General features: G+C 39.0%; 1 protein-coding gene across 3 annotated transcripts; it reads right to left on the bottom strand.

Moving 5' to 3' along the window:
- Window positions 1-73: 73 nt before the first annotated feature.
- Window positions 74-11,597, bottom strand: hsd3b7 (hydroxy-delta-5-steroid dehydrogenase, 3 beta- and steroid delta-isomerase). Of its 3 annotated transcripts, none has more exons than XM_040122213.1 (6): window positions 11,387-11,597; window positions 9,027-9,182; window positions 5,647-5,755; window positions 3,318-3,417; window positions 2,744-2,798; window positions 75-1,618 (listed from the first exon to the last, which is right to left on the bottom strand). In XM_040122213.1, the coding sequence occupies exons 1-6, from the start codon at window positions 11,544-11,546 to the stop codon at window positions 1,209-1,211; spliced, it is 990 nt and encodes a 329-aa protein (XP_039978147.1). In that variant the 5' UTR covers window positions 11,547-11,597; the 3' UTR covers window positions 75-1,208. The 3 variants fall into 3 exon arrangements, with proteins under 3 accessions (XP_039978148.1, XP_039978147.1, XP_039978142.1); XM_040122208.1 differs by having other exon boundaries at window positions 76-1,618; window positions 2,636-2,798; XM_040122214.1 differs by lacking the exon at window positions 9,027-9,182 and having other exon boundaries at window positions 74-1,618; window positions 2,636-2,798.
- Between the last annotated feature and the right edge of the window lie 1,238 nt (window positions 11,598-12,835).

The raw sequence follows: 12,835 nt of genomic DNA, 5'->3' as shown, positions 1-12,835 counted from the left end.
CCTAATGTGAATGAAAAGAAAAATCACAACAAATGAAGCCATGCAGAATATGATAAATAATCTTTATTAAAAATTACACAAAAAATTAACATATTAAACAGGATAAAATTCTGGCGATGTAATTTTAAACATTTAATATTCTTTAAATTATGCAGCATTTAAACATTGATCCACCCATTCGCTATACCGCGTATCCTTTGAAGGACGAGTGAGAGGCGGGGTACACCCTGAAATGTCATCGGGCTATCAGCATAAAACACTGATATCAATAATATGCATTACTAAAATACAGTTCTAAAGTTGATATACATGTAGTAAATTCCTTGTAAATTGTGTTTACATTGGTCATAATTTAAATAGCTACAAATGCGGATGTTAGACAATCTCTAATGGAGAAATATATAATACGTAAGCATAGTCTTAACAAAAGGCACAATCCCTTTGTTGTTTTTTTTGGTACAACCACCAAGTACTGAATGCAATGAAATAGAATAATAAATCATATCTTCTTTAACAAGGCTGTTAATAAAATTATTTGTTCAGATAAAGCACATACATTAAGTTTTCTGTATAGACTGTGCTAGACTAGCGTATCTGCATCAATCTCTGACTTTTGCAGACAGTACCCAGCCTACACAGACAAAAATCAGTGTTATATTAAAAAAAAAAAAAAAAAGGGACTTCTTAAAACCCATTTTTTTAAAGAGTCACCTTTTCATAGCTTCAATTCCATGTTAGGTATTGCTTTTCCCCCTTACTACAGCCTTTAGTATTCTTTTTACAGACCATTTCATGGTTGTCTTTGGAAATTCTGTTTTGAAAAATTCTTTTAAATAACATTTGTAAGTAGAGGCTGAATTTATGACTAATCCTAAATACTGTATGTGTCTGAGACAAATGAAATACAACTAAATTTCAGTAAGATTGTAAGAAGAGTACTGCATTTTTGTTAAGAATATTCTTCAGTTAGTAGTACAACACACCCTTTTTGGGAGTTTGCAGACAAAAATTACTGCAAAAACACTCACTAAAATATAGCATAAAAGCACTCAGCAAAGTTCTGAGGTCTTTATTTTTAATATGCAGTTGAATAATGAATTTTTTATTCGATCTTTAATATTGTCACCCAATAGCAGGGGACTTCTTTTTTCATACGTGTCGATAGTCCCGCGTGTCTACATAGCAGCTCTTGAGTAGCTGAGGTCACATTATGAGTCTTTGAGATCTAGAGGGAATGTGTCAACCCATTTCTGTGTGCGGGCTCGACACTGATCCCAGTCAAACAGGGGGCGGTACTGGAAGTAACGTAGAGCTTTGTCTGTGCCCACTGTGAAGGAGGTACTGGCCACGGCCAAGGTGTAACGGTTCAGCAACGGTGTGTAGTTATACACGGGGCTCAGTATCCAGCGGAGCAGGTCATTAACCATGGCCAGGAACCAGAGCACCAGTGCGGGCATGCGGACCCTTCGGAAGTTAAATGTGGAGAGGAACATCATGTTGAAATCCTCGTAGCTCTTGTACGGTGAGTCATCGTAGCAGAAGAAAGCCTCACCTCCGACCGTCTGTGGGCACTCTCTCAGGGCTCGGGCAGCAAGTATATGCATCCATGCCACGTTGCCTAGCAACACAAACAAGGAAATATCAGATTGAATGATGGAGGAAATGAACGTCTACTTTAATAGAAATACTGAACAAAATGGAGTAAAATGTCCTTGAGTGCTAAAAAGAAAAATAATCAGTCTGAAGAATGATTCATCATTCTGGAGTTACTAAGATAAGCACCAGTACTTCAGAATTGTTTGAGTAAATGTGCTTTGTTGCTCACATCTCTGACCACATTACACCGATATCATCGTTAACGTCAGCTGAGCGCATGCTACAGCTATCTACAAAGATCTACAGTGTGTAATGTAATAATAGTGGACTTGCATCCTCAATATTTATTGACTGTAGAGCATTTTTACATTAAGTCCAGTAGACAACCTGTAGAATTTTAATGCATACTGTAATTCCAATAATCTATTGAGTCTGCCTCAAACAACCACCAATGCATGTAGGCTGTAGGCTCTTCAAGGTCAAATGTAAAAAGGGCGTTTACCAATTTGGTCATAAGCAACACTGAGACTCATCAGCACTGAAACCAGGATGCTGAAACTGATTAAAAATGTCATTATCTCATTGGGCAGGACAGTATTCAGTGTGTTTATTGTGGTGCATAGATAGATGCTGTCTGATACTGTTCACTGTTATCACAACCAAGAAATCTGGATCTGACTACCCCTATTGTGCAACATTTTGTACCATCTGTCCATCTTTGATGTGTTAGTATCTGTGCTTTTAACTCATTAGTAGTTATTGAAGAGTCAGCTTGAGAAATCATCAAAAAGGTTTTTTTATTATGGCCTGAACTGGAAGTACTGTAAAAGACATTCAGACTTCCTGTGAATTGCAGACGAAGTGGCTGCATGACGGTGTTATTTCTGCTTCCAGTCCTGGTCTATACATATGTCATCATGCTAGGCTTTCATCAGGTTCTACCTCGCAGTCTGGTTGTCTCGCTTTCAGAGTTAAAAAAACTGAACAAGAGTTGTTTTGGAAGAATTCCCTGAGGTCTAAAATTTTGGTGATGACTCACCTGCATACACCCGCCCATGTTCGGTGCTAGCTGGGACACCTCCAATAATTAACCCTCCCCTTTCGACACCCAGTTTGTAGAAGTCCTTTATTAGCTCATGCCCCTCACCGTAGATCCCTGTCGGCCTCAGAGAGCATGTGTATAAACACTTTCCACCTTTTAACTGCAAAGGAGACAAAAAACCAGAATCCAGTGTAAGGAATCAGACGGGGGGGGGCAACAGAACTTAAAAACATGTAGTCAGTGGGGATAAAAGGTTAAATTTTGTGAATTTGAACTGTCAACAGCAAAAGTGATTACATAGCAAAGTCATATGAGGATGATCTGGTATTTTGCGGCATAGTTGCACAAGAAATTCCTCAGTGTTTTTTCCAGGCTGGAGTCCAACCAGGCATATGAGTAACAAAACCAAGGTCCTTAGTGAATGTGTTAACCACTCTAAAAGGTTAAGATAATCTTAAGAATTTTTAGTTGTGTCATTGTGTCTGTAAATTGTAGTCAACACCTACAATGTGCTTTTAATAAATCTGCAACACTGTGATTTGGTTGGAAAAATGTTACCACTCTAAAGAATGTAAATGTAAACGGATAAAACTGTGAGCTTATAGATTTGCTTAACAATGAACGCAGCAGACTTCATAACCATTTATCTGTGAAGTGAATATTGTAAAACATAAATTACCTTTGTGCCATTAGCTTCAAGCACAATTTTCTCTGCCTTTGCCTTGCTCTTCGGATAGGCCATAGTGTGTCTCACATGGTAAGGTGTGTCTTCATTGCCTCTGTAGAAAGAGAAAAACAAACAAAACAGTCAGGAAGTATTCAGGATGGGGCACAAAGTTGGTGTTTTCTTGACCTTATTCAAACGTATGAGAGGAATGTTCTCTAAAAAAGGCCAAACGGACGACGAGAGAGAAAAAGTGTTGGAAGGAAAAAGATAAAAAGAACACACTTGTTTGAAGTGCCTGGGAGCAGAGCCAGTTTTTCCAGCAAGAGAATACAAAAGGTTCCTTCTTATATTGTGACATAATCGTCAGATTTGAACAGAGAGAGATTGGCAAATATTGATCTGAGGTACAGGTATAAACACACACAAGGTTTGCACAGTTATCCTTATTAGGACATTGCATTGTAAGCCACTCATTTTGGTCAGCTTAACTCTAACTTCAGTCATTAACCAGGAGCTCAGAAATGACATTTTGGCTCATTAGGACTAGACTTTGGTCATCATGAGGAGTACTGGTCCCAAGGCGGATGGTGAATATACCGCAAAAGGTCCCAAAGAAGTACCAAGTTCCAAACACACGCACGGATTTTTTTATCTCCTACTTTTGGCATTCATAAACCACATCGCCTCCTCCTTCATAAGGATATGACTGGTTTTGCTGAAGGGAAGTAGGAAAACCCTTTAACTAGAAAGCACTCAGAGTACATACCTCTACTAATGACAACCAAGGGCCTAAAAGAATTATTTTATTATCTGCATCTGGATTTAGATCTGCTAGTAATTGTATTGTAAGACAATTATGTGATAACTGTGCTAGACAATTATGAAGGAATAGTGAAAAATCCTTTTTTGCTACATTAAGATTTACTTTGTAAGATTACTAGATCTACACCTAAAACTAAACAATTGTTCCTTGGCAATAGCTCATTTCCAACAAATACAATTGTAATCTGTTAGAGTTTTAGAGATATACTGCTATTTAGCAAACAGACGAACCCTAAGCTAGACAAATAGGAGCAAAAACACTATCTTTGATGTGAACATCTAAAATATTATTTAAAATTTTAGAACTTTAGACTTTATTTTGATTGCGTGTTGTTTTAGTTTGATTTCCCATTGGTGTTGTAGTGTGTCCCTCTTAATTGCCCAGGTGAAACCCCCTCACTGAAAGCCAGATTTCATCCGTCAATCAGCGTTCCCCACTCGAAAGAGCGGGACGAGGATTAAAGAGATTAGATGAGAGCTAGCAACCAAAAGGAGGCCCACATACAGCTGGAGGGTTGACAACATGGACGCTGTGGAAAAGCTAACAGACAGCGTGTACCGGGACAACGAGACTATGAGAAAGGCGTCAATCCTTTGGGCAAAAAGGCAAGTGTAGCTTTCACGTCACATGCCTTATGGGTGTGCCACACTTGGGTCTTCTCTCGTTGCAGCTGCAATGACGAAATCTTCTCACCCCCCCAGTGCCTCTCTTTTAGCTTTGAACATTTTTGAGTTTTTCCACTGCTTCGGAAAATGACAAACTGAATCTTTAAACTCTTCAGTGCTTCTGTCTGTGTTCCAATAAGCAAGAGCAGCAAAAACAACCTGGTGGTGTAAGTTAAAAAGATTTGACATTAAAATAAATGTAAAGTATTTGTAGTAAATTGACTAAAACAAGCAAAAACAGTGGTAGACAATGGTTATATATTATCAGTTCTGATTCTGTTTGTCATTTAATTTTATCTTTGCACAATTATCATTATCTGCTTAATAACTGACACTTAGCATCAGGACCGTTTTTACATAATATCATGAGACCTGGCAAAAGCGTGTTTGGAGTTAAAGCTGCAGACACGGCACTATCTGTGGCTGTACCACCATTACATAGCATGTTTGAAATACCAGACATTCTCATGCATCACATTATAGAGGGAAAACATCAGGTCAAAGTCACATGACGGATAAAAAGTGACCCTGAATGTGGACAATGGCTCCTGTTCAGTGTCTCTCTCATTGCAGATTATACCATAAGAAGTTTAAAACCCGCCTTTGTCTCCACCCAGTCATATTGTTTCTGTGCGGGCCTCATGTTTTCCATGATGGTGCACTCAAGGGCAGAAACTTTATTCAAGGTAGTGACCAAAGAAACATAACAGAAAGAGCCAAAGCATTTCTCAAAATGGGAGTGTAAATAACAAACCCGTTGGCTCGGTGAGGAAAACACTCGCTCACTTGGTTAGCAAAATAAAACTGAACAGATCTCAGAAACAAAACAGAATAATATCTTATTTCACTCCACCTGATAAAGGGGTCTCCGTCGACGTTGGGACCAATCACTTCCATGCTGCTGGTGTAGACCAGGCACTGGATACCAATCTCCACACAGGCATTGATCACATTCTCCGTTCCTGAGGAGAAGAGAGAAGACATTGTCATTTAAGAGATGGAGGCTGCTTAGTTTAGCAGACTTAATTTTATTGGGTAACATATTTTTCCTCAATCTGCCAAAGCCACATGACTGGCTTTAATACAGCTGCATTTCTTCAGAATCCGGTATGTACTCAGACAGCTGAATTTACAACTGAATTTAAGATAAATTTAAGAGTCAAAATGAAAGCTGTAACATGATGTAGAGGACGGAAAACTATATAATGAACAGTAAGAGATGATCAACAGGATATTAGTTTAAAAGAGGCCACGTGTTATCTTGAAAACATGTTTTTCTTTGCTCCACTAAAACCTGGTCTTTATTAGTGGACATTCAGTATAAAGAATGCTCACTGCAAGGTGAGGAAGTAAGACCTCTGAATGTTACATTTAAAACGTTTGAAGGTCTCTGCAGCTTTCCATATTTAGACTTTTTAGACTCATAAATCCTATGCTGACCATGGATGTCATTTTTTCATTTTTCAAGGCAATCCATCTAATAGCTGTTGAACTATTTCAGTGTGGAAAAAATTGGTGGGTCAACTGACCGACATTGCCATCCCTAGAGCCATGAACCAAGGAATGAATGAATCAACATGACTGAATTGCAGCTACAAAAAGCCCTCATTAAAGTGCTCATTAACGCTGACTTCTGGTTTGAAAAAGAAAAGTGCTCTTGCAGGTGCACTTCAGTGACTGGGGGCTCTGATGGTTACTCAGACACCTTCTGTCTTCAGGAGTGTCGTGACTGTAGATCTGAGGCAGCACACGGGCTCACGGGGAGTTTAAATATCCAGTACGTACTCTAGCTAAAGGCCAGAAAACACAGATTCGTGTATGTCATCAGTAAAGTATATTCTAACTGGTATCTAGGTACAGTATAATGTTTTCAACTCTTATACTGAGTTAAGTGTGTCGCAACTGCAATTTGTACCAATTCTGGGAAGAGGTGTGAGTTTTGTCCCTGCAGTTGAAGAGGAGGGAATTAGCAGTGCAAACATGCAGTTATCAAGGTATGCAACTCCTTTGAGAGTAACACAGGGGGGAAAAAAGTGTTGAATTCTTGTAATGCTTACCAGCTGGTGAAATCTAGCCTGATCCACCCGATTCCCTTGCGTGAAACAGGTCAGTTATGTGTTAATTATGTATCATTTACATATTATGTTTTCCTCTCACAGCTCATGGCCAGACAGAAAAGAAATTTCAGGAATTCAAACAAATAAGCCACACAATTTCCTGAACACAGAAAGGATACGGCTGGAAGTATTTTCTGTTTTTCCTCATACAAGTCCGATCAAATAACCAAATCCAACCATGAACTGATTGACTAATAAGCATTGTTTGCGTATCCAAAGCCTGATATATATATCTTATCCTTTTGTACCCAAGATCTCCATTGTTGTACAAAAAACAAATCAATGAGTCACATCATTGTACTGGATGACATGTTTCTTTATTGCCATGAAAGCAACCACAGTAGTATATTTTGAGTCAATCCCACATGCACACCGTCCTGCTTCTCAAAATACTCCCTCGAGAACCAAAAATAGTCCCCAACAAATGGCAATTTCTTCCTCTTTGAGTCATGCTTGCTAAAAACTACAGTGACCAGCTGTTTAAGGAAAATACTTAGCCTTTTTATAAAATGAAACTATATATTGGTGATCAGTTTTGCGTCTTCGGTAGGAACAAAACTGTAAACTAAACAATCTAAACGTCGTGGTGCAAAAAGAACAAAACAAAAAAAACAAAAAAACATCAACAACTTAACCAACATAATCCCTTTTGGCCCTTTTGGTTATCAGCAATGAGGTGTTTGCTGTGGTCAGGTGCCCCTCATAAGGACAGATTTCCTAATGTCTGAAGCCAAAGTAGTACAGACCTTTCCTTGTGATAAACCGCAGAAAGAATGGGGGTTATTTATTGTAGTCAGGCTTGTATCCGATGTTTAGATGTATTGGCTAAAAATAGTCATTTACAGGATGCCTATGTGCGTCACTTCTCTTTCAGCATTTGAATGCCAAATAACCTTGGCATCTTGGGCAGCATGTAAAATTTGACTTAATCAGGTAGTTCAAGTGTCTTCTACCAATTGTCACAATCCAGTATGTTTGACAACACAAGAAGGCAGCAACAATAACAAGAACACAATAACAAGAACACCTAGATAATATCATTTAGTCAAGTACAACAGCCCTGCACAAATACTTCCTTTATAAACCTTATAATATTCATTTTTTCAGTGTTTGATACAACTCATTGGTCATTTTAGGCTGTTTGAATTTTTGTTAATGTTATATGTGACTGCATTATACCTGGCAATGATACTGTTTAAGCAGCTGATTTGCTACTTTATTAAAATCAGATTTTAACAGCCAGTTTTTATTTGTGTGACACCCAGGCACAACTCGGGCAAAACACCCGCCAGCAAACACAAACTCTGTTCATGACACATACAAAAAAACAAATGCACCCTATGTCTCTCTGACTTAGCCACCAACACAAAAATCTCTACAATTCAACACAAGCGATACACCATATCACAAGCTCCAACAAGATATAACCTACAAGTCTTCCGTTGACCATATTTAGTTATAGTTACTGGTGTAGAGTAAATGGCAAAACAACTACTGTTTTGCCAGGTTCACAAAGGGAAGATAATTTTGGGGCGTCGTTCGGAAGCTCCTTGCTCAATCCATGATGAGGCTAGTACTGATATGTTGTCTTAATGCCGCCTATAACTCAAGTCAACTTCTTTGCATTGGACCATTTTAATGTCAAAATAAATTTCCCTTACAGCCAAATTCTTGTCAAGGTGAGAAAAAAAAAAAAAGAAAGAAAGAAAGAAAAAAAAAGCCTCTCAGACAGCATTGATACAACTGTGTGAAACTTGATCTCACCACTGAAACCTTCCCTAATAAGGTTCAAGAGTTTGAAGTGGGATGAGTAAACACTTTTTCAATGAAAGGCAAAGTGATGAATCAGAACTTTAAGTTAACTCACCAACCCTTACCCAGGTTTAAGTATCATGATCAAACCAGAAACGGGCCATCTCAGTTTTCAATAAAAAAAAAGAAAAAGATATGAACGTGGCAGTCTAATTTCTTCGAAATCCTGGGCAGGATAGGACGTGGATTTCCTCTGTATTAGTGATTTCCCACAATAAATCATTCATAAACTCAACCCAAGGATGCTTCCTCCCCCTCCCATTTCCCTGTTATCATTTTGATCATCACTCGCTCTAGGTCTAACCTGTGACGTTGACCGAGTAGATGACAGCTTCTGGGACTCTGTGCCAAACGTCCACCAAGCTGGCTGTGTGGATGACGACGTCAGCCCCACGAGAGGCCTCTAACACACTGCTGTAGTCTGTGATATCCCCCTGAATGACCACCACCTTTGTCCGCTCTGAGGGAAGAACAGGAAGACACAAAGTCAAAATATGGCGCTGTATGTGTATGTATAACTGTTTTCCTAAGAGCCCTACCAAGGATTCAAATTCATTTGGCGGAACACTGCCTTGCTCCAACAACTATGCTGTTTGAAGAAATGATTTGTGTGATTTGTTTCATATTTTCAAATAATCAGGATCATCTTTCTACAATTCTTCTTTGGTGATGATAGGTGTAACTGTGTATACTGAAAACAAAACCTACAGCTCAATTTTTTACATTGTGATACCGTACATTTTCTGGATATTTTACTGAGAAACCATTAGATTTAAAAAAAAAAAAAACAGGCAAGAAAATGTATTTTTTAGCTAAAACCAGTGAAATAAAAATCTGACACATTAAGGTATTTCTTCTTACTGATGCAAAAAGCCAACAAGTCTTAGTGATATGCGACTGAGTTGTTGTTTTAGGCTCACAACTGCCTAAAGCAACAAGAGAGATTGCTTCCTTGGTAGACAATAATGCAAAAACTTTTCATAGTATACTTTATTATCATGCCCAGCTGTCCCCCACACTAGACAAAGTTTTTGGGGGAATTCATGATGTCTAGTTATCATATAAGGTAATGTACCAGTGGTTTATCTTAGCTCTCATGCACTGTCCTTTTAAAGCTGATAGCTGATGAAAGAAGTCTTGCAGTTGACATTTTAAAAGGGACTGGACTTTTCTAATCAGAAGGGAGATGTTTTAACTCTTTGTCAAATTCAAATTAGTGGAAAGATGTAACAACCACACAGTCACACATCTCATTTTCTTCTGGCTGTGAGGCCTTTAATGGGTGTTACCTTACGGAGACTGAACCCTCTTTATTAGCTGATCTCTCAGGGACCCAGAATGCACCGCAACAACAGCTTTTCTAAGGTGTGTCTTACAATAAATAATGGAGGCCGAACAAAGCGTTTCCCCGCAGTGGGATAAGGGCATCATTTGTGGTTGGGTGCATTCCTCACAAAGGCCTACTGTTAGGCTAAATGTTAAATGTATTTTACTGCATCTATATAACTTACTACATGCCTTCTCACCACGGAAAATCATTGCTTAGCTTTTGGCTCATTTAATTTGTGCGTTTTTTTGTCAGAATTAAAGAATAAACGACAGAATCAGATATGAACCTCTGATCACACCTCCAAGGAAACACACACACACACACACACACACACACACACACACACACACACACACACACACACACACCCCTTTGTTCTGTTTCCATATAACCTACGTGACATGAAAGCATTTGCAAAGTGCATAATGACAAGTTACATCTGCATCCTCTCACAGGAACAGTATGGGAGGAGGTTTTCCTGGATTCACAGTGCAGTTGTCATCACCGCAGGCTAAACCTGTGACCACACAGCATTTGATGGAAATGAATGTCGGGCTACGCTGTTATTTTTTCCAAGCAGATTTCACCTGTACTTAAACGCCCTGACACTGTCTCTCACAAAAAAACAAAAAAAAAACAACTAATAAAAAATTCTATTATTCTAGTTACACATACTATTTACACCCCTGGTGTTTCATTTAGATCGTGAACAAGTGCTTCTTACATACTGACTAAAAGCAAATGAACTTACCTTCAGCAGTGTATACCATTTTCACTGAAGAGATGGGAATAGTAAACTCGATAAAACTCAATAGAACCATACTGCAACTCTGTAGTATACAGTTATATATTGCACAGGAGGTCTATGTATTAATAATAATCAGTAACACAAAGTAATATAGGGCTATAAAAGGAAAACTTCAAGTAGAGAGAAATGCAAGGACAGCTTTGAATTTACATCACAAAACATGCACCGAGTCATGTTTCATCCCTGCTCCTTAGATCATCAGGAATCAGTCACGTTTTTAAAAAGTTGACATTACAGTCCCCTTCAACCAGCTGCTGGATGTTCTGAAAGAACCGTAGGGGCTGAGATAAAATTCAAGCAAGAGCTCTACAGAAGAGCACGTACTAGGAAGACAGAGAAAGGCTCGCCTGAAAGGAGATAGTGCTTGGGTCATATCTATAAAAAGTGTGTGACCGTGCCGACACGGAATGACACGTTAAAATAAGCTGATTCCAAATATTTTTTTTTTTTTTTTTTTTTTTTTTAAAACACACGCTCAAGGCACCGATGACTGTCACGAACAAACGCCCCCCCGGCTCGGTCTTACCTGTGCTCAGTCCATTTAAACTGGGGTCTGTGTGTTTGTCGAACACCCGGACCTCCTCCAGTCTGTCCTCCTTCTCCAGCAGGACCCTCAGCAGGTGCCTGCCGAGGAAACCGCAACCTCCGGTGATCAAATACACCACACCCCGCCGGCTTTCAGACATAATGCGAGGCTGCGAGGCTGCGGTGCTGCGAGACTTCAACCGCCACTTCACTCCCTGAGCACTGAGTACGTCATCACCCCGCCACGCTATTTAAGGAGAGAACCACGCCCCCCCCCCTTTGTTTTTGGTTTGTTTCTTTCGTTAACAACTTTATTGATAGCCCATAGTCAGAACAGGGGTTACCAGAAAGTGCCTGGAAAGCAAATTCACTCCATCGCTGCACCTACCGTTAAACTCAGCTTGGAAGTATTTGTACTCGTCTAATACCTTATTTTGATCCCACTGCACTATTTCATAGGAAAATATTTCACTACATTAACTTGAAGGTTATAGTTACTGGTTATAAGGCTCTAAAAGCTTTATGATTTGATCAGCCTATAATCTAGGATGCGTCAGATTCAACTTTTACTCATTTAAACTTTGTGGTCAACACTAAGACTGCAAATAAACACTATGTCTGTGCGGGCGCCTCCCCCACTTGCGGGTAACGCTGTGCAATACAGCCCGTGGTTCACGGCGTGACTCGGGTACTAACACGAAAGTCAGGCCACTGGTTCCTACTGGCACTTAAAAAGTAACTATAGTGGAAGATGTAAACGGGCTGTAATGTAATGTGTCGCTGTTATCCCATTTTACTCTTTAACAGTGGTGGAATGTAACCAAGTACATTTACTCAAGTACTGTACTTAAGTACAAATTTGAGGTACTTGTACTTTATTTGAGTATTTCCATTGTACACAACTTTATACTTCTACTCCGCTACATCTCAGAGGCAAAGATTGTACTTTTTACTACACTACATCTGTCTCACAGTTTTAAGTACAAGTTACTTTCAAATTATAATTTGTCATACCCCTCCTGTCTAGTGAAATCCATGTATCTCCAAATTTGGTGATTTTAAGTGTTTGTGTTAAACTGATGGATAAAGTGGTCCTATGTGAGTTAAGAAAATTCTCCTACTTCTTAAGAAAAACTAAGATAAACTCTAAATAAACTACTGAAAAACCCTCTTGGATTAGCTGGAAAGTGTATTGTCACAAAGCTGAAAACAAGGCTGTTTTTTGGAGATCATGAAAAGATGACTTTTGATGACCATGATGATCATTGACATATGATGATCTTATAGAATATGATGCGTTGCTGTTGATGAAGCTACCCGACAGTAAATAGTAGTTAAAGTAGTTCAAATGAACAGCGGAAAACTGGTCAAAGTTCAGTCCTTGTCTTTGTTGTGTCAGGAAAACAAGAAGTAGGTCAACATTATGAAGAAAGAAATAGTGATGACAGTC

This window comes from Xiphias gladius, chromosome 3 (assembly GCF_016859285.1).
Source record: "Xiphias gladius isolate SHS-SW01 ecotype Sanya breed wild chromosome 3, ASM1685928v1, whole genome shotgun sequence".
In the NCBI taxonomy this organism is placed as follows: Eukaryota; Metazoa; Chordata; class Actinopteri; order Istiophoriformes; family Xiphiidae; genus Xiphias; species Xiphias gladius.
Note: the sequence above shows the minus strand (reverse complement) of the source record. Positions and strands in the feature narration are given on the sequence as shown.

What these genes read in the sequence shown, in the direction of transcription:
- hsd3b7 (XM_040122208.1), bottom strand. Translation starts at nt 11,546, where the DNA reads ATGTCTGAAAGCCGGCGGGGTGTGGTGTATTTGATCACCGGAGGTTGC. An exon ending in GACGGAGACCCCTTTATCAG is followed by an intron (nt 3,418 to 5,646) that starts GTGGAGTGAAAT and finishes CTCTTTCTACAG; the next exon opens with AGGCAATGAAGACACACCTT. An exon ending in TTGAAGCTAATGGCACAAAG is followed by an intron (nt 2,799 to 3,317) that starts GTAATTTATGTT and finishes TCTCCTTTGCAG; the next exon opens with TTAAAAGGTGGAAAGTGTTT.